Source organism: Peromyscus eremicus, chromosome 15 (assembly GCF_949786415.1).
Source record: "Peromyscus eremicus chromosome 15, PerEre_H2_v1, whole genome shotgun sequence".
Lineage (NCBI taxonomy): Eukaryota > Metazoa > Chordata > Mammalia > Rodentia > Cricetidae > Peromyscus > Peromyscus eremicus.
Window position 1 is genome coordinate 6613776 of NC_081431.1, and position 21414 is coordinate 6635189.

Consider the following 21414-nt stretch of genomic DNA (forward strand, 5'->3'; position numbering starts at 1 on the left):
AGAAGAGGCTCTGCCATGGCCTCTTGCCATGTGCTCCCACACCACAGGCCCAAAGCTGTGGGCCAGCAGATAACAGATGAGAATCATTTATGAACCAGAATAAATATCTTCTCTTTATAAGACTGTCTTAGGCATTTGTTATAGCAATGAGAAGCTATCATCTAAGATGCAAATTTCTAATTAAAAGTCAATCAGCAAAGAGCCATTGTGTAATGGCAGCGTGTCTGTAAGGGTGGAGGGAAAGATCAGAGCTTCCACCAGAGTGGCAAAGCAACATCCCGTCAGAGGAGTCAAGGACTACAAAGGAGCCAGTCTTGTTCTGCATTTGGTCTACACCTTTTCCTGGACAGGGGAGCTCAGAAGGAAACTTGGGGATCACATGATCCAAATTCCTGTTTCAGTTGCCAGGACTCTGTGCCTCTTTCAAGGTCACACAGATGGTCTGAGGCTTGCTCAGGTAGAACCCAGATCCGCCAACTGTCAGGCCATCTTCCCTCTGTAGCACGCTGCCCAGGTGGCCAGGAGCGGTGACAGTGTGTGGCTCACTCAGGGTGAAACCTGGTATCTATAAATGCAAACGGGAGTCGTCCTTCAGCTTAAACAGGCCCTTCAAGGACCCAAACACTCCTGGGTTGATTTACTATATAAATCCAATGTACTTTTCAAACAATTCTGTATCCACTGGCCCTGTGACCCTACAGGTTACCTGAAAATCTGAAGTACCTTGTGGAGCCTTTCTTATTTCAACTGAAAATCAAGACAAAGAAATAGGAGATGCAGCTGGAGAGGGGGATGGGGTACAATCCTAGAAGAAAGTGGGGGAGGTTCTTGTAGCGACTGATCCTGTGAGGTTTGGGGAGCCCCTCACTCAGGGATTTAGGGCTGGAGATGGTCATTGGGTGTTCTGGTAACTTTTTTGTTACTTTGATAAACATCATGATCAAAAATAACCTGGGGAGGGAAGGGTTTACTTGGTTTATACTTCTAGGTTATACTCCATCATTGAGGGACGTGAGAGCAGGAACTAAGGCAGAACTGGGGTAGAATATTGCTTGCTGGCTTGTTCCCTCTGGCTTGCTGAGCAGTCTTTCAGATATAGCTTGGGCTCCCATGCATAGGGATGGCACCATCTACATGCCACTTGCCCCTACATCAAGAAAATCAAGCAACCAAGAAAATGCCTCACAGACATGCCTACAGGCCAAGCTGATGGAGGCAATTCTTGCAATGAGGTTCCCTCTTCCCAGATGACACAAGAGTGTGCCAAGTTGATGGTGAAAACTAACCAGCACACCGATGGTGGTGCTGTTTGCAAGAGAGGCCACAAAAAGGAAACCCCTGAGTTCTCAGTACGTTCACCGATTTAGCTTATTGCTGTTTGTCTTGTGAACTGAACCTGCCCACTGGCCTCCTTCCTTCCTGCAGCCCCTTAACTCGCTTGGAGACAACACTGGGGGTATCCAGTAACAAACAGGAAGGAGACACATATTTACTCTGAGCTGTAAGATTTCTGCAACCAGGGGCCACATAAACCAAGGAACTTGGATGACAAGTCTCCTTGGGTCACCTTTCTGGTTTAACATAAAGCTGGGGACCATAGCACCTGACACAGAGCAGAAAGTCAGTTACTAACTTTTGTCCGCTGTCCTTGGTATGTAGATGGTGGTGTCCAGGCCACTGTACACCTGCTGTCCTCCATCGGTGACCACGTACTCCTTTAACTGGCCATTCAGGAGGAAAGTACCACTCCAGTCTACACATACCGTGGATTCATTGCTGTTCACCAAGAATGGGACTTGGTACTGAGGCCCTGTGGGGAGGAAAGCACAGCTCCTAGAGACGGGGACTTGTGGATGGATGCACAGGGAGCTTTTAGAAGAATGTGAACAACAGTAGATGAAATCAGCCAACCAACCAACCAAACAGAAACAACCCTGGGTGTTGCTAGAAACCCATTAAAAATAATAAACTGATGTGAGAGGCAAGGAGACAGCCAATCAGAACACATGTGAAATGCGCTCTCAGCTGCTTTGTGCTGCTTCCAAAAATCAATGGAGAGCACTGTTTTATAAATAAAACTATTAACACACAATGGGTTTGCTTAGCAACATAACCTGGGGCTCATATTTTGCAGTATTTCCCCCTCTTTTAACGGATAAAGTGTCCTTAACACTATTAACTACAGTACATAGCTATTTTTCATATCAAATCAATATTTATTGCTATGAAGCCCCAAGGACTAGATGAAGTTAATTTTTTTTTTTTGCACCAAACCAAACTGCTTAGATGCTGAATTATGTCCTTTTGGCACCCATTTATTTTTAAAGCTTTTTTCTGGAACTGTTAGTTTGTTTTCTAAGATAGTTAAAAGGCCTTGCAAGCAGCAATCCAAGCATAATAATTCATTGCCCTGACTAATCAATCAATAGCCGAGTACATTAGTATATAATCAGACCCGGCTCTCCTAAGTATTATGTCAGTTCTAGAAGCAACTTGGTGTGCATTGAACAGGTGTATTCTCTTCTCCTTTTTAAGTTCCTTGCTACAACAAAACAGGAAACCCTGACTGCAGCTCATCTTCAATGTAAACTTGTTGAAGAAACAAATGGAGTCATTAATGTATCACCTTTTAGGGTGGAAGAGATCTCCTTCAGGAGACCTTGTTTTCTCCAAAATAATCAAGATATTTCTAAAGCATTAAGGTTCACATACATCCTGTTGGCTTTTAGGAAAGGAAGGGTGGGTGCGAATACATTGGCTACATTACTGATGAGAGCATTATAACGAAGTAAGCGATAATTACATTTTGTAATATATGGTTTAGATTCTAAAGACACAGTATTGCGGGATATATGGTCACACTGTGAACCCCAAGTTTGCATTTGAGTTAATTAAATAAAATCAACCCTTGGGTCAAGAGGCAGATCCAGCAACTAGTTGACAGAAAGTAATCATAGAGAGTCAGAGGAAGTCCAGTAAACAGAGACACTCACAGGAAGTAAGAGGGAGGGACTTTGAGTGTGGCAATGCTTTTTGGTTTGGAGTGATGGAATATATACTCTCTTTCTGAGATGCTGGCAAAGAGGGAAGGTTAGCTAGTTGCTCCTCAACCTCTCTGAGCTAGCAGGTTTTCACCCCAGCCTCTGACTCCAGAGTCTTTATTGGTAAACAGAATGATAGAGATTTAGTTAAAAACTGCATTTGGTGGCAGTGGCAGGAGGCAGATCTGGTCAGATGTAGAAGTCCCACAAAGCCCTTGCCTGAGAAGTGGGTAGTTACTGGCTGAAACAGCAGTAGATTCACGTGCAGCCACTGTGCCATCAGAAAAACATTTTGGTGCCCCATGTGGGCCTGTAAGTCAAGTTAGCCATGACTAGGAATTAAACTCTCTGAACTTGATTACATTTACAGGGCAATAGATGCTAAAATTCTTGGCACTTTTCTTATTTATTACATTTTACGGTTATCCATCCACCTAGGGTTCTTTGTCCTATTGTAGCAGAATGATAGATTATGTAACGATCATCCCCTCCCATCCCCTCCCATCTGTGTGTTGAGTGCTGATGTGCTGTCACTTGGAACCGTCAGTGGTGGGAGCACGGACTCTATGGGAGTAGTGGGCAAGCACGTTTTTCTCTTGGCAGGACTGACTATTGTTCGTCTGTACCATTCTGCTCTTCACTGAAGGGTGGTCCAGGCAGAGGCTGGATGTGCTCCCCAAGCTGTTGGGTGAGCATGAATGTGCTCTTATCCCTATATAATTGCCCACACTATTTAAAATTATATTCTAGTTTGGACTCTCTGGTCCATGTTTTCTTCCAGTGTACATAATGAGTTATATGTAGCATGTTAGTGTTTAGAGAGCCACATTTTCGTCATCTCCTGCATGTTTTCATATCTATGGATTCACTATTGAATCAAGAGGACCTCTCTTCCTAGTGTTGGTCTAGTATCTAGTTATTTTTTTCTCTGTGAAAGAATGACAGGAAGCAAAGTAAGGAAGTGGGGGAGACCAAATATTTTATTCACTTTGTTTTTTCAGTACAAAAGCAAAATATCTAAGCTTCATGACTAAAGAATCGGTTGTAACCTCCAGCCCTCATCTAGATGCTCCTTGGCTTTCTGGCCAATACTGACAGTGAATGGAAATATTCAACATAGTTGCTTCATGGGCATAGCATAAAGCACTATAAATATAGAGAGTTGTTGCAGTGTGCTTTGATTATCATATACACAGCAGGAACCTAAATGTTGTCTATAGTAAATGAGAAATGATGTTCTGCGGGAGTCGAAGGCACCTTGCCCAGGATGGGAGCTGAGAAGGTGAGGATCAGAGAATGAAGAGGGTTAGGAATGGGTTGGGTAGGAAATGACCCTTTGCTGATCATCCTTCATTTGGGGGTGTAGTCTTGAAGTGGATGAACCCCCACTGAAGAGGGGAGAGGGACAAGGGAGGAGTTGAGTAAAAGGAAGAGAGAGAATGAAGTGGAAAGGCTTCCAGCCAGGTTTACAACTGAGATAAGAAAACCAACTAATACGAATATCCCCAGGGGCAGGAGGGGACTAGGAGATGCTTGTCAGGAAAACTAGAATTGCATTGAACATTCCTGACTAGTCAATGAAGGTGACCTGGGGTGAACCATGTATCCCGCAGTCGTCAATATGGAGGTCAAGGACAAACTGAGGAAGAGGTTTCCATCCAGTAGTGGGGAAGTAGAAGTGTATGGGGGGAGGGAGAAATGGGGATGGCTTGTGTAGACTGCACTTTGGCAAAGCTTTGTGGTACCAGGAGAGGGAGTGGAGCTTATGAGCATCTGGGGAGAAGTGAGTGGCTGTACAGCCAGGTGGACTCGGAGAAGACCAGGGGTATGGTCCTCAGGCTCAGGCTGAAGGCAGGTGACATCAGATGAAGGCATGCAAACTACTGACTCGTAACTTCTCCCACCCCCTGCAAGAGTTAGCAGAGGAGGTCAGGGCCAGCTGTGGGTATCTACAGTGCAAGGCTGGGAGCAAGTTAAGGCTTGCATGAGTTAGGTCAGAGAGGAAGAAGTTCAAGAAACCTGGGAACAGGAATGCTGGGAGGTGGGCAGCTGAGCATGGTGGGATCTGCCCTGTCACTTAGGTCTTGCTCAGGATCATTTAGGTCTTGCTCAGGGGCAGATCAACTTGGGGTCTAGGTCCAGCAGCTTCAGGTCATGTGAATGTCCCCTGGGATTCTAGAACACAATCCGCAGACCCTGAAATTGCTGAAGGTTTTTAAGTGATAAAGTTTTTAAATGACAGAAGAAATACAAATCAAATAATTTCATGTATAAAAAACCAAGAATGAAAATTTCAATTATACTATGATTTTAGACACAATAAAAACTATGTAAGTAGAGAAGAATGAAGTTGATTAAGTCAACTATTGACAGCTGTTGCCTCTAAGTGGTGGGATTACAGGTAGGACTGGCTTCCTGTTTGTGTGATCCTGTGGGTACACAGGCCTTGCATGGAGGAGTCCTGGCTTTAGCCTGATGCTCTGTTCTTGATTTATTGGAATTATTGATTAAGTTTTGAACCAGAAACTCTATTCTCTTTCCTTATTGCACCCCACAGATTATGTTTCTGGTTCTGATAACTATTTATTTTATTCCTAATACCTTTTCGTAATTTTCATTTGTGTGTGCATGTGTGGAGAGTTGCACATTTGTTAGGGTGTACGTGTGTGCAAGCAGAGGTAATCTGTCTCAGGCTCTGTTCCCCTGTTTTTTAAGACAAAAATTCTCACTGACTTGGAGCTCACCAAGTAGGCATGGCTGGTTGCCAGCAACCCTCAGAAACCATCCATGTGCCTCCCCAGTGCTGGGATGAAGAGTGTGTGCCTCCACGTCCAGGCTTTTCCACGTGGGTTCTGGAGACCCGCCTGAGGTCCTCAGGCTTTCTGTGACTGAGCTGTCTCCCCAGCCCTCATTTTCATTTTTTACATTTTTTAGGTTTTATATATATATGTACATATATAATAGGAGTGAGGTAGGGGGCTGGAGAGATGGCTCAGTGGTTAAGAGAACTGGCTGCTCTTCCAGAGGTCCCAGATTTAACTCCCAGCACCCACATGGCAGCTTACAACTGTCTGTAACTCTAGTTCCAGGGGATCTGGCATCCTTACACAGACATATATGCAGGTAAAACACCAATGCACATAAAATAAAAATAAATCATTAAAAAATAGAAATGAAGCTATTTTATAAAAATCTAATTAATTGCCGGGCGGTGGTGGCGCACGCCTTTAATCCCAGCACTCGGGAGGCAGAGCAAGGCGGATCTCTGTGAGTTTGAGGCCAGCCTGGACTACCAAGTGAGTCCCAGGAAAGGCACAAAGCTACACAGAGAAACCCTGTCTCGAAAAACCAAAAAAAAAAAAATCTAATTAATTGGTTTAACAGTTCCTTGCATGTCCATTTCAGCACTGATTTGCTCTTTTGCTCTTGACATGCCATATCTCACTGCTTTGGGGAAGTGCATGGAGGAAGGAAGGGAGGGGAAGGGTCCTTGAGAAGTGGCTTAGACAGGTATGGTGGCACACACCTGTAAGCCCAGGATTTGGGAGACAGAGCCAGGAAATTTAAGCTTGAGGCCAGCTTAATCTACATAGTAAGTTCCAGGCCAGCTGGGACTACCCACTTGCCCTGGACCTTTATACTCTTAATGCCATGGGGTTTTTCTACATGATGTCTCACTGGCAGCCCATGCAACCGAACACAGGCCTCACAGTCCCACTGGCTTCCCCGTTCTCATACAATAGCTCCTATGCCAGGTATCACCCATGAGTACTCACTTTCCTTCTTGGTGCTGAAGCTGGTCCACCCAGAAGCTGTGCTGCCCGCCTCATTGTGGACCACCACTTGTACCCTGTAGGTAGTGTAAGGCTGCAGTCCCACCAGGCTGGCTCTGTGCCCAGGGCCCCGATACTTGGTCTCTGTGTGGCTGGGATGGCAGGGTGGGGCCGAATCAGGAGGACAAGGCCGGAGCAGCTGTAGTTCATAGCTGGAACAGGCAATGGGGGAAGAGGACAGGCAGTGGATCTGTTTGTCCTTCACTTTTCTTTTTTTTTTTCTCGATTTAGTTTGATTTTTCAAAACAGAGTTTTGCTGTGTAACTTTGGAGCCTGTCCTGGAACTTGATCTGTAGACCAGGCTGGCCTCGAATTCTGTCACTTTTCAAAGTTGCTTATATTTGGGGGAGAATACATTTTGCAAACTCTTTAAAAATTCCATTTCAGGAAACCGCTTTCAGAGACCCTGCATTGATACTGCAGGGAATGAAAAGTGAAGTTACGTAGAAGATGAATGGAGTTGTCTTGTGTACAGGTGTGGATAGCCATCCAGAAGGCAGTCTGAGTGTGGGTGTGTGGTATATATGCACATGCAGGTGTGGACACATCTGTGTGCTGACCAGAGGATTTAGCTTTATTTTTTATGTGTATGGGTGTTATGTCTGCATGTATACCTGCACACCATATGCATGTAGTGCCTGCAGAGGCCAGAAGAGGGCGTAAAAACCATGGAAACGAGTTACAAATGATTGTGAACTGTCATGTGGGTGTTGGGAATTGAACCCAGGTCTTCAGAGAGTAGCCAGTGCTCTTAACTGCTGAGCCATCTCCTCCAGCCCCATCTCTACCTTAATTTTTTGAGACAGGGTCTCTCCTTGGCCTGGAGTTGCCAAGGAGATTAGGTTGACTGTCCAGGGAGCCCCAGGGCTCTGTTTTCCTCTGCCACCTTAGCACTGGAGTATCTAAGGGTGTGGGTTTCTATATGGGTTCTGGGGATCAAACATGGGTTCCCATGATTGCATGGCAAGCATTCCACCAATTGAGCCACTCTCCAGCCTCATGAGTAGTCATTTCCTTTGGTGAAGAATAAAGGAAATCCCCTTTCCTCCAGATTACTCTGAATGAAGATTGTTCTTTGAGATACTGGCCCTGCTGACATTTTAACTTAGGTCAGGGCAATTCCCAGCTAACTACAGAAGTCTCTCTTGCTCCAGCTGAGGTCAGTGGAGCCCATGGTTCCAGAGAACCCCCAGGGGAGGGTCTCCTTTTAGTGAGTGCAAACACAATGCATTGTCTCTCTTGCTTCAAGACGCTTTCATTGCTCACTTTGCTCCCAGCTGGTTTTACGGCTCAAACACTTTTCAAGTAACACAACTGCTCAAATGGATATTTTGTTCTGCATGCATCTATTTTGTAAGCATTTGGGGACTGCTGGCTGGCCACATGCCTCTCTACCATGTCTCTCTTGGCTCACTCATCTGTTCCACTGACCTGTGAATGACACCATTAGGGAGCCGAGGGGGTGTCCACTGGAAGGAGGCCATCCTTGAGCCCAGTGTCTGGACCTGAGGTGGAGACAGCCCTGAGGGTGGGGCAGGGTGGGTCCTCAGCTCAGCTGTTGGCCCTCTGCTGCAGCAGTTGAAACAGGTGCAGGCCTCAACCCCAATGGCATACGTGGTGAAGGGTCTCAGGTCATGCAGGGTCTGCTGAGTGGCCATGCCTTCAGACAGCTGCAGGAGAGAGGAGCGGATGAGACAGTGTCACAGGTCAGAGATGGTGTGCCTCCTTCTCTGAAAGGAACTCCACACCTGGTACTCTGGGAGAAGCCATGAGGCACTCAGCAGAGTGGGAACTCTTAGAATGGCCAATCCCCATGGAGAGGTGTTTATAAGAGTCTGGTAAAAGTAAGATGCAACAGGAAAGAGGTAACAAGGTAGAATCTCTCTTCCCTAACCTTAGGAAGGTACTAGAAAATGGAACCAAATACACAAAATATGGGCTGAATTCAATGACTTTCAGAAAGATTCCTTTGCAACACAATGAACCAAAAAATCATAATCCATATTTGAATTAGGTTTTTAACCACTAAATTTCACATTCTGCTGCAATAACTTGCATGGAACTTATGCTTCTAAACTGCCCTGGAACCCATGTCAGGGGCGTTTGCAAACATGTTTGCTTGCAGCGTCCCTGCCTCGGGGAGGGCTGTTTTTGCAAAGCCACTTGTCTCTGTAGGACTACAAACTCCTGATTTCTGTGGAGCAAACTTTGGACGCCATTTGGAAAAGACACATTAGAAGTAGAAATTCTTTTCCACATAGACATAAGTAACACAATTAAGGAGCTACCTGTTATTTTTGAAAATGCATACAATGCACTCCAAATAGAAATTATTTGGGTTTATTAATATTATCATTTTATAAGCATGGATAATCAAGGGCTGATTGTATTTACATCATCTATATTTATTGAATACGAAGCCCTGTAGAAAATATGCTAATATTCCTTTAGCATTCACTAGGAGCCTTGCCTGCATGTGAGTCTTCTTTGGGAATTGTGTTTCAACACTGGGTAAGCTGGCCTCAGGGGATTTCTCCACACTTGCCCAAATCGTTCCCTAAATTGGTCTAAATAATTCATAATGTAATACTGGGATCTGCACAATCTCTCTATAAGCTTATGTGAACAAAATCTCCACCTACTCATGAGCCACAAAGGAGAGACCCAAGCCATGCCACAGAGGCAAGAGACAAGAAAGTAGAGTAGAGATGAGGTGGCTCTCAGTCTGTCACCTGCACAGTGTAGGTGACAGCTTAGCAGTGGTTCCTAGCTGTAAGGAATATTACATATTCGTCTGTTCTGTCAAATGCTGACAATTTTCTATTTATGACAGGGAATTAAAATATTTGTATCTTCCTTACATTGTAAAACCTTTATGTAAATATTTTAATGTCCCCCGCCCAGAAAAACTTTCTTTTACTACCCCTGCCCCATTCTGTGAATTTCAGGGACTTAAGCAGCATATCCTTTCTAGTTCCCTTTCATTTCCTTTAAAACTAGCCAATCTCAAAACACTCTAAGGTCAGACTCCAGCCAATAGGGAAAGACACAGCCACCACTGTATTAGAATAAACACCAAATAAACTTCCTGTCCGTGTCCCAGTGTGCTTCCTTGCTGGGTTTGGGTCTTGGTGCCCCCTTTTACAAAAGCAATCGCCTCGCCAAGCTACTTTGGCCTTATTGCTGTGTTCCAATTTACAACACTAATGCCATTCTTTCTTTGTTTCTGGCATGGCTTCCCTCTCAACAGGCATGGTTACAACCCGCTGTAATAAGATCCCTCCATGCTCTTGTCTGTCCCCTGACTTTCCTCAAATGTGTTAACAACAGCTGTGGAGACAGCTGTGCCCAGTGGTTCTGCCTCTTCTGAGCAGGTGGAACTTTCTTGAATTCACCTTCACCAACAGAGACTGGATTTTCCTTTTGTTAGAGATCTGTGTGTGTCAAAACTGGGGTTTCTGGAACATTCTTTGCTTCATCTTTTCTTTTTCATATTAACATTTACTCCATTAACCTCATCATGTAACATGCCACCATTCTTCAGGTAGCTGGCCTCTATTTTTCTAAATTAAATTAATTTGCATATGTGTAAAGTCTGCGGTTTTTCATGTCTCTGGAATCTTCAGTACCACCCCTGGCACTTGTCCCAGTTCAGATGTTTTCTGTTTCCTAAAAGCTCAGTCTCTCAGAAGGACCTTCTGTTGACCATAGGGCAATGAGAGTATACGTACAAGAGAGGATGCAGGAGGGTAGAGCCAGAGCACAGAGGCGGTGGCTTTTAGTGAGAGCCCCACTGAGTGTCAGCTCTTTGCACTGTGTGCTCACCACAACATGGGTCCTGCTGGAGTTGGAGAACAGCCGGTAGAGGCTGATGTTCCCATTGGGTCTCTCGGGTATGCTGATGTTGACCACCGCTTGGGTGGAGGAGACAGTGTGAAATGTGGGCGCTTTGAGGCCTTCTGGTGGGGCTGGTCCAGTTCTACACCAAGTCCAGTTACTTGGGGCTTTTCCTGCAGAATTCACTGCCCATACCTTCAAAAAAAAAATCAACAAGACCAATGAAAACCAAGGTACCTTCACACTGGAAAAGAATATCAGGCGTGGGCTTAGAAGTGCACACCTTTAATCCTAGCACCTGGGAATCAGAGGCAGGTAGATCTCTGTGAGTTCAAGGCCAGTCTGGTCTACAGAGCGAGTTCCAGACCAACCAGGGCTAGAGTGTCTCAATAAAAAGTAAAAATAGATAAATAAATCAGCTACCAAACCAGCCAAAGACAATAGAATAAGATGAATTTTGATCTTTCAAGTTTGGAATTGTGGAGGATCACAGGACAAGAAGGGAGGGAGCGCAGGTAGACTGCAGCTGGCTGAAATGCTCCCCTCTGCCCCTGTGGGGCAGCGGAGTGGTTTCTTCATCAGGTCCTTCAGACTGGATGGATCCCCAGACTCCATAAAACTCAGCAATTCTTAAACACTGTCTCCATTAAATCTGCATGAAAATCAAATTTCCTTTCATCAAGGAGGGGATAAACATATGGGGAGATGTATAATCTTATTTATCAAGAACCATTTGTATAATTAAACACGAATATCCTAAAAGGTCGCCTTGGGTCGCCATTTGCATGAGTAAGTAATTTGTAGAATGTCAGGTACAATAGACCAGGTGGATGGATGTGTGAGCATATAGGGTTAAATTAGGTCCAATAACAGCCAAGCACACAGTGATCAATCAGAATGATAGATGGCAATGGCAACGCAAGAAGACTGTCTCCTCCACGTGGTATTCCTCACTCAGCTCTCAGGTGCAACTGCAACTTTGGGGAATTTTTTTTCTCATTGGTTATCTTTTACTGTTCATTAAAAAATAAATTTCCATGGGCCTTTAAAGACAAGTGTGGAAGCTTGCTTGAGTTTGTATGGACTCTCTCCAGGTGTGCAGTATTGGGAGGCAGGGCTGAATGTTTAAAAACAAGCTATATTGGAAAAGAGCTGGGACACTCTGAAGTGAGAGTTCCATCGTGTTTGTTCTTACATCAGTACACCTTCTGGAGAAGAAACACCTCGGCAGACTTAACAGCGAGGCCAAGTCCTATCCGTGTTTGTGTTTCTTTGGGGGCAGATGCCTTTGTGAGAGCAAACTTCTGAGGTTGAACTGCTGTCAAATGTAAATCTCCAGCCCCTTGCCAATAGGGTTGCCAGCAGCTCCCTTTTCAAAAGAGAAAGCCAACCTGCTTCCCGGGAAAACCAGCTCTTTAAAGAGTGTGCTGTCTCTCCTGATTTGCATATAGTCACTCACATTTTTTACAAACTGTTTTTTTCTCAAAGCACTTTACAATATTTTATGTTGTGTATATGTGTGTACCACGTATGGTTTTGTAGGTGAGGGCTAAAATTGTACTCTTTCTGGTAAGCCAAGCTTTGGGTTCTGCCAGTTGTGGTTATGTGTAAATAAGATACCAAGGGTCTGAAGGTCGATATTAGGTCAGGTTCCTTAATGTGCAAGGGTGGAAGACATGTTGAGTGAATTGTCTCAGCTGAGCAGGTTCCCTGTGATGGACTGGGGAGTGAGGAACAGGAGACTGTCTCCATGATATTGGGGTGTCTGCAAGCTAGTGTCCACATCGGAGTACCACCCAAGCTGCTCTTGTGCCCTCTGGAGAGGTCAAGGTCAGTCTTACAGGGGGTAGAGTACTAGGTTATTGATGAAGAGATCAGATGTTGAGTCCCAAGAGGGAGAAGAGTGCCTGGCTCAGGGACCTGGAGACAAGCCACTTTAACTGCAAACTTCCAGGGATGAAATGGAGGGGACTTTCACAGTGACAAGATTTGAAAAGACAATATTCTAGGAAAGATGTAAAATAGAGTACAAAGGTCAATATCAGATTCCCTGCCAGGAACCGGCTCTTGGCAATTTACAGGCATGCTGATATTAATCAGGGTCACAAGAAGGAAGCCTGTGGAAGGTGGTTTGATATCAGAGAAATCCAGCAAATAAGTACTGAGTGCCTCTTCAGACAGCTGCCGCGAAGGTGGGGAGCTGTGGAGAGATGCACTAAAGGGAGGTCCCTAAAGGAAGTACAGGGGACAGTCCAGCCCAGGGCTGAGAGCATTCGCTTCTCTTTTTTTAGTATTAAATTTTAAAGTGAAAACACAAGTGAGCTTCGTTATGGCGTTTGCATACCTATATGTTATTACTTTTTGTTTTGATCTGTGCTTTTCCACCCACTGCCCTTCCCTGCCCTCCATTCCTCTTGCTGGGCTCCTGACTCCCTCCATCTCCCACGTACTCCATCACTCCCTTGTTATCCCTCCCATAGTTCTCTAGGATCTCTTTGTCCCTGATTAGGGTCCTTATTCTACTTCCCTGTTTCTACAAGTACACACATGTAAACACACGTACACACATGTATACTCATACACACAAGCACACATACCCAAAGTCTAGATTCCACATATGAGGACAACATGCACTATTTGCCTTTCTGAGCCCGACTCATTTTGCTTAACACAATGATGTTCCGCTATGTCCATTTTCCTGCAGACATCTCAATTTCTTTCCTCTTTACAGCTGAATAACATTCCAGTGTATATGGACCACATTTTCTTTGTTCATTTATCTATTGATGGACATCTAGGCTAATTCCATACACAGGCTACTGTGAGCAGTACAGCAGGAATCCTAGCTGTGAAAGTAACTCTGCGGATATTTATTGGCTCAGAGTCCTTTGAGTATGTGACCAGAAGTGGCTCATCATGTTCCATGTCAATGCAGCATGGGATTGTGAGGCTACTCCTGGAGTTAGAGCTGGTCTTCATGTCTTCCTGCATTTGATCAGGTGCAGTCTTATTTACAAGATGTGATATAATCTAATAATTTTATTATTTTTAGTTGTGCATGTCTATTTGTCAGTGTGTAGATATGTGCACATGACTGCAGCTTCCTGAGGAGGCCAGAAGAGGGCACCACCTGTCCTGGAGCTGGAGTCAGAGGTAGCCATAAGCTTCCTGTGTGGATGCAGGGAGCCAAACTCAGGTTGTCTTTCCAGTGCTCAGTCCATTGTATTTGAAAACAAGTGGGCCTCAGTGTATAGGCTTTAGTGTATTTGGGAATATTATCTTCTAAAATATAGATGGTATAAAATCCTTGTCCTAGCAGGGAATGTACGTAGGACCTAGTATTCTCTCTTGTCTTTGACAAGAGACCTTCATCCACATTGCTCTTTTTCCCCTAGACTTCCTTTTTAGTATTCAATCAATTTGAGATCAAAATAGCATTCATATAAATCAACATGCTTATGCAAAGCAGGATCAGCATATTTACATGAGCTACAGTGAAAATGAAAATGGTTACAGTGAGGAGAAAGCTGACAGACGCTGAAGCATGGTGGGTCTCACAGGCAGGAATAGTACCTATGTGTGTCATACCAAAGACCGGAAGAAAAAGACAGACTCTGCGATGGTGGCTTTTCACGGTCTCTGTGCTCTGCCCCCCTTCCCCCTTCCATGCCCACTCCCTGTAAAGAAAAATAGTCTATATCAAAAATTCATTTTCATTTTTATCTGTGCCCAGCTAAGCAAGGCATGGACTGAAGTATGTTCTGGGTTCATAATTAAAATATTAACCCAGATTATGTCTATGGCTTCTTTTCAGAAACCATTACCAAATTTGGTAACATTTGACAGGGTGGCATTATGGCTTGGATTAAGTGTCCACCAGAAGTTCACCTGTTGAAGGCTTGGCTCCAACACACCCATCCTCACAGGTGGCAGCTTTGGGAAGTGACTGGATCGACTCACTTAGGGATTTGGAACTTAATGGGATATTGGAAAGTTTTGGAGGGGAGACCTAGCCAGAAGAAAGTGGTCACTGGGGCGTGTCAGTGAGGGTCTATTTTGTCCTGGCCCTTGCCACTCCCTCTCTTAGTTGGGGCTGTCATGAGGTGAGCAGCTTGCTCGCACTGGGCCTCCTCACCACGATGCTGTGTTTTCCCACAGGCCCAGAAACAGTGGAACTCAGTGGCCATGGCCTGCGACCTCTGAAACAGCCAAAGGAAATATCCCCTCCTTAAGTTACCTCAAGCATTTGTTGCAGTGGCAGGAAGCTCGTTAACATGGACAGGGGAAGATGGAGAAAATATGGACAGGAAATGTCGAATAGTGTATTAGTGTGATTTTTGCTTTTCATCCTAGGAGACGAATTTAGGACCTCGTGCATGCTAGATAGGCATTCCACTACAGAACTGCATTCTCCAGCTCCCTGGCCTTTGAGTTTTAACAGATCAATATAAAAACCAGAAAGCAAGTACCTTCTCAACAGACATGGAGTTACCTACTATAAATTCTATGACCAAGAGAGGGGAAATGGCTGTACACCCAGGGCATCTCCTAAACATACTTGCCCAATAAACAAATTAAGGATGGTTAAAAAGGCTCCTTATTTACATTTGATCACACTTTACATGTGTGCATGTAGTTAACACAACACCACGCATTACAGTTTAGAACTTCCCAGTAGGGAACTGTTAAAAAGGTAAGCAAGTCAGGATGAATCACATTAGGTTTTTTTTGTTGTTGTTGTTTTGTTTTGATTTTTATGTTTCTGTTGTAACAATGGAAAGTGTTACAGTACAAGATGAAACTACAAATACTTTTAATAAATATAAAATAACTGAAATGTTTAACCATGGATTCTGTACTTGGCAGCGATCAGTACATTAAGAATGTCAGCTCGATTTGCTACTGAGATATACACACATTGCTATTTTCAGTGCAATATGTATTTAATCTAACTACTGATGGGTATCATCTTTTTGCTTGTTGTCCATTAAAAATATAAAGCTGTTCTATAATTTACTCATTTCCCTCAAAGACTAATTACTGTATCTTTCCTTAAATAATTTTAATTACATGAAGTGTGAACACCTGCCACTAAGCTGCCACACCTGGACAGCTGTAGCAACAGTAAGTACTCTTTGGAAACAGAGATTGTCTTTGAGCGGAGTGTGTCAGGAGGGGCTCCTGGACTGGAGTCTTCCACATCATTTTGGGTCCTTGCACCAGCATTCCTGTGAGATGACCCCATAACATGGGTTCTCAGCATGCTTCTAGCTGATTCTTGCATCCAATACTCTTTGCAAAATACTATAGAACCAGGAACAGAAATCTCGGCACATCATGTTTCAGCTTCTCTTCATAGAGCGTCTGTTGTGGAATAACCTTTTTGTACACTGTGAAGGAGTGTCACTCTGATTGGTACTAAAAAGCTGAGCAGCCAATAGCTAGGCAGGATTTCCAGGCACAGAGGACACTGGGAAAAGAAGGGCAGAGCCACAAAGAGACACAGAGGAAGCAGGAAAGCAGGGTGGACAGTATATAGATGAGGTAAACAAGCCTTGGGGTGGCACATAGATGAATAGAAATGGGTTCACTTAAGTTTTAAGAGCTAGCTAAAAACAAGCCTAAGCTAGTAGCTGAGCTTTCATAATGAATAAGAAGTCTCCGTGTCATTATTGGGAAGCAATGGTCCCGACATAAAAGTCTGACTACAAATGTCTGTTTAGAGTGTGTTTTGTCATCAGCACTACCTACAATCTTTGAAACAAACACAAATATGTGTGTGTGTGTGTGTGTGTGTGTGTACAAGTCCAAGGTAACATCAGGTGTTTTTGCCGATTACTCTCCACCTTATTTCTTGAGACAGGGTCCCTCACTTGGACCTTGGCCAGCCAGTGAGCCCCAGGAATCCTAATGGTTTCAACATCACTAGGATCATTACTATGTGCTACTACTTTTGCTTATTTTTTACTAGAATCTAGGTTCGAACTCATGACCTCATGCTTGCATGGGATGCACTTAACTTTGATGACATTCTCTCACACATTTCCTTGTGTAGTGTCTGATTAAAAATATTCCTTATGGGATGTTTGATTAAGCAGCATTTTGATGATTCTGAGGACAAGTTCATTTCATGTAGCAGTAAGAAAGAGACCTCATTGTTCATAAAAACCAGAGAATGAAAATACAGTGTTAACAATTCACATCAGAAATTAAAAAAAAAAAATACCTCATAGAGCAGGCATGCCAGTCATTAATCAGTGGAGTAAATAGGTTGCATGTTAACAGGCAAACAATTAAATTATTTGTTTCCCAGGGGCATGGAATGTGATTGTTATCACACTCCCACGAGGGAGACAAATAGATATTAAAAGGGTCTTTCCAATACCTGTATTGGCTTGGGCCAACAGCTAATTCAATAGATTCGATCACAGTCCGCACTTCCTACATGGCTCCTGATTTATGGCTCTGGCGCTCCTTAGTCATCAGTCAGTGCAGTTTGCTCCCCGGCATTCATAAATTATGCCTCATAAATAAAAAGATACAATCAAGGAAATCCTCTCGGTCCCTCTACAGTCTTGGAGTGTGTTCCCTTGGCACTCACGCTAATGCCTTTTTAAGGGGTAGCTTGCCATGAGTTTTGAATAGGTTTGAATAGTAACACACCAGAATGAGCTTTGCCAGGACTAGGTAGAGAGTCTTACGGCTCAAGAGAGAAAGCAATGAATCTGTGATTGCGTGGCTATGGGACTGTTTTGTTTTGTGAAGAGCCTGCAGGCTTCGGCCGGGCAGGACTACTTGTTGGAGGGCTTTGTGAAGCTGCCTGCTTCGTTATCTGCCTGTCTGACTCTTTCACCATCAAATGAGCTTTGCCCAGCACCTCTGTTTGCCGGATACCTTGCTGGTCTAGGGGAATCTCTCCCGTACAGAGTCCCTGCATTCCTGGCTCCTTTCACCCAAAACACTCTGGATCAGGCAAGAAGGAACATGACTTTAATTGAATTCTGGTACCCAGGGGAAGAACGGGATAGGAGGACATTGTCTCGTTTTTCTACTGGCACTTTTGGAATTCAGAGATACGAAGTTACTAAAGAACTTAGGAGACATTTCCCGTGTTAGAAACGGCCGTCTACTCTCTCTACCCGCTGAGGCCACTGCTGCACTGGCTGGGCTGCTCCGTAGATGCAACTCAGATTCTTCTAAACTAGGAGGTGGGAGAACCGGCTTAAATATAGTGGGAGACACTGAATTAACCTTAATTCACGCTTCGTAAGAATGAAGGTTTGGAGTTTACTGCTTGCTAAGTTTTGTGCTGTCTGTTCCGCTTTGGAGGAAACAGGAACTTGATAACATTTAGTTTTCAGAGGGAATGCACAGGAGGAGGAAACCGGCTCCCTTCATCCTTCATCTTGCTTGTTACATGTGCTATTAGGTGTGTGTGTCTGACCCATGGACCACCCTGGGCCCCAAGAGTCAAACTGACCCAACACAAAATTGTAAACATACTGAAAGCATTGTGAGATTTTTGTTGTTGTTGTTGTAGCTAGATTACGTGGCTCTCCAGCATGAACTTTGTAGATGAGAGAACCAGGTTGTGATGTCAAGAGGTTCGTCATCCCCCTTGTAGTTAATCATTTCACCAAGGTATTTAATCATTCCAACAATGCCATGCAGTGGGCATTAATACTATCATTTCATAAGGGAACTGAAGTGTATAGAAGGATATGCAATTTGCTAAGTGTAGGGCATGCTCTCCAGTAGAAGTGTGTGATACGAGCCCAAACCCAGGACTCCTTCCTACTTGATGCTATGATAGTTAATTTCACCTGTCAGTTTTACAGGCTCTAGAATGACCAGGGAAAGCAGCCTGAGTGAGGGGCTGTCCAGATTGGGCTGGCCTCTGAGCATGCCTGTGAGAGATTACCTTGATAATGTTGAGGTGGCATCGTCTCACCACTGGGCTTTGGACTGAATCAAAAGAGGGGAAAGGTCACAGGCCTCCATATCTACTTTTTGAGTGCAGATTTCATCACATTGAATACAATGACAAATACAGCCTCTCTGGTGCAGCCCTGAAAGTATGTACTGTCTCCACACAGAGTGGCTAGAGTGAGCCAAGACTGTACACTTCACTGGATGTTATAGTTTGAACCCTATTGCTTTGATAAAACACCCTGACCAATGCAGACTGTGGAGAAAAGAACTCATTTGGCTTACCTTTGAGGTCATAGTCTGTCATCAAGGGTCATTAGGCAAAGGATACAAGCTGGAGCTTGAAGTGGAAAGCATAGAGGAATGCTGATTGCTGGACCACTCTCTGACTCTCTCACGGGACCATGCTTAGCTAATTATATACCTGCTAAGGGATGGTGCTGCCCATAGAGGGCCGGACCCTCCTACGTCCGTTATCAACCAGGACAATCCCTAACGGACATGCTGACAGGTTAACCTGATAATAGCAGTAATTGAGTAACCGGGTCTCCTTTTTCAGATGATTCTAGGTTGTGTCAAGTGGACAGTTAATGCTAACTAGGACACTGGGTAAGATAATTATCCATGAATTTAACAGATACTGATTAAGCCACGTCTGTGTGTCAGACACTGGTTTCCAACCTGGCATACCACAGTAATCAAGGATGGAGCAAACATCCAAGTGAGGAGAGGTAATCCACAAGAACAGACACAGACAAGTAATGATTCAAGCTAGAGAGGAAATGATGGTACAGAGCATACATGTGCATGATCTATATATATACACATGCAGTATATAGGAAAGGTGTCAGTCTGTCCAGAAGGATTGTCCAGAAGGATCTGTAGGAGTGATGTTCAAACTGGATCTTTAGGAGTGATATTCAAGCTACACATTCAAGTCAGCAGAGGGCACCAAATAAAGATCAGTAGGAGCAGGTCACAGAGGAAAAGCCCTGTGTGCAGAACCTGAGCTTAGTGCTGAGTAAGGGCCAGAGCCAAGAAGATGAAGTCAGGTAGAAGATGAAGTCAGGTATCAGCGAGACACTCCTCGTGGAGCAGAGCGGGGTCTGCATTCACAGGTGCTCAGAACAGTTCCCGACTCACTCCAATTGTTCTCTTTACAGGGCTCTGGATATTGAATGCTTCCTGTGCATTTAATATTATATTTTAGTTTTTGTGTGTAAGTGTTAATGTATTATAATGCCTTTAACCCCAACCACTCAAAATCCATATTGATATCAGTTTTTTAACACCATTTTACGGAAGTCCCAGTTTGCTTTTCTGTTGTTAGGACAAATCACTGACTAAAACCAACGTGGGAGGGAAGGGTCTGTGCTGGTTTGAATGAGAATGGCCCCCATAGGTTCAAATATTTGTATATTTGTTTCCTAGTTCGTGGAACTGTTTGGACTAGTAGGTGTGGCCTTGTTGGAGGAGGTGCACCTCTGGGATTGGGTTTTGAGGTTTCAAAAGTCCGTGCCATTTTCAGGGTCTTCCCCGCCTTGTGCGTATGGATCAGAAGGAAGCTCTCTGTTTCTGCTCCTGTGCCATGCTTGCCTGCCTGCTGCCATATTCCCTGTTGTGCTGGTCATGGACTCTAACCCTCTGGAACTGTGATCCCCAAATTAAATGTTTTCTTTCACGAGTTGCCTTGGTCATGGTGTTTTGTCACAGCAACAGAAAAGTAACTAAGTCAGGATGTATTTGGCTTACACTTCCATAAAATATTCCATCATGGAGTGAGGACAAGGCAGGAACCTGGAGGCAGGAACTGAAGCAGAGACCATGGAGGAATGCTGCTTACTGGCTTGCTCTCCATAGCTTGCTCATCCATCTTATACAGGACCACATGCCCAGGGATGGCACTCCCCACTGTGAGCTAGGCGCTCCCACATCTCTCATGAATCAAGAAAATGCCTCGTAGACTTTCCTACAGGCTGGTCTGATGGAGACATTTTCTCAGTAAGATTCCCTTTTGTAGATGACGTCGCTTGCTTGTATCAAATGACAAAAATGAACCGGCATACTAGATAACACACAACAAAAGTATGGCAAACAAAGCCACTTGCTAAAGATATAGAACCGGTAAGTTTTACACCAGGTTGGAGCCCATCTGTGCTTCTCCCAGGCATGAAGGAGCCATGCTTCAGCAGAGGAATATGTGAAGTGGGGCCAGAAAGTTACAGAGGGTCGGGATCTGAGCTCTTCCTCTCCCCTCTTCAACTGAGTAATTGGCTGAGTCACTTCGGTTCCTGATAATGCAGAAGAGGTAACAGTGCCCACCTTACAGGACTACTCCAAGGTCCTAGGTACCTTTAGTTCTCAACTTGACACAGCCTAGAGTCATTTGAAAGTCAAGTCCTTGATTGAGGAATTGACTGGACCACATTAGTCTGTGGACACGTCTGTGGGACTGTCTAAAGTTTTAATCAGATGGGAGGGCCCAAACCACTGTGTGCTGCACTGTTCTCCGGGCAAGTGATTCCAGGAAAGCTAGCCAACACGAGCCTGTGTGAGCAACCTTCAGCTGTGCCTGTGGTTTCTTGCTTCATGTTCCTCTTGAGTTCCCGCCTTGGCTTTCTTCAATGATGGAATGTGACCTATAAACCAAAACAATCACTTCCCCACTAAATTGCTTTGTCATGGGATTTGTGAGAGCAACAGAGAGGAGATGAGACAAATGAGTTAATGCATGACAAATTCTTCGCATATTTCTCCCTCAGCACACAGCAAAC

The 21414-nt window shown here is 44.4% G+C and overlaps 1 protein-coding gene across 1 annotated transcript in view; it reads right to left on the reverse strand.

Moving 5' to 3' along the window:
• Ush2a (usherin) overlaps positions 1-21414 on the reverse strand; it is a 697985-nt gene that overhangs the window by 13863 nt on the left and 662708 nt on the right. The window contains exons 64-67 of the mRNA XM_059281179.1: positions 10700-10906; positions 8306-8544; positions 6818-7026; positions 1634-1810 (exon numbers count right to left, since the gene is read on the reverse strand). Coding sequence (XP_059137162.1) covers positions 1634-1810; positions 6818-7026; positions 8306-8544; positions 10700-10906 — 832 coding nt within the window. The remainder of the gene's footprint in view (positions 1-1633; positions 1811-6817; positions 7027-8305; positions 8545-10699; positions 10907-21414) is intronic.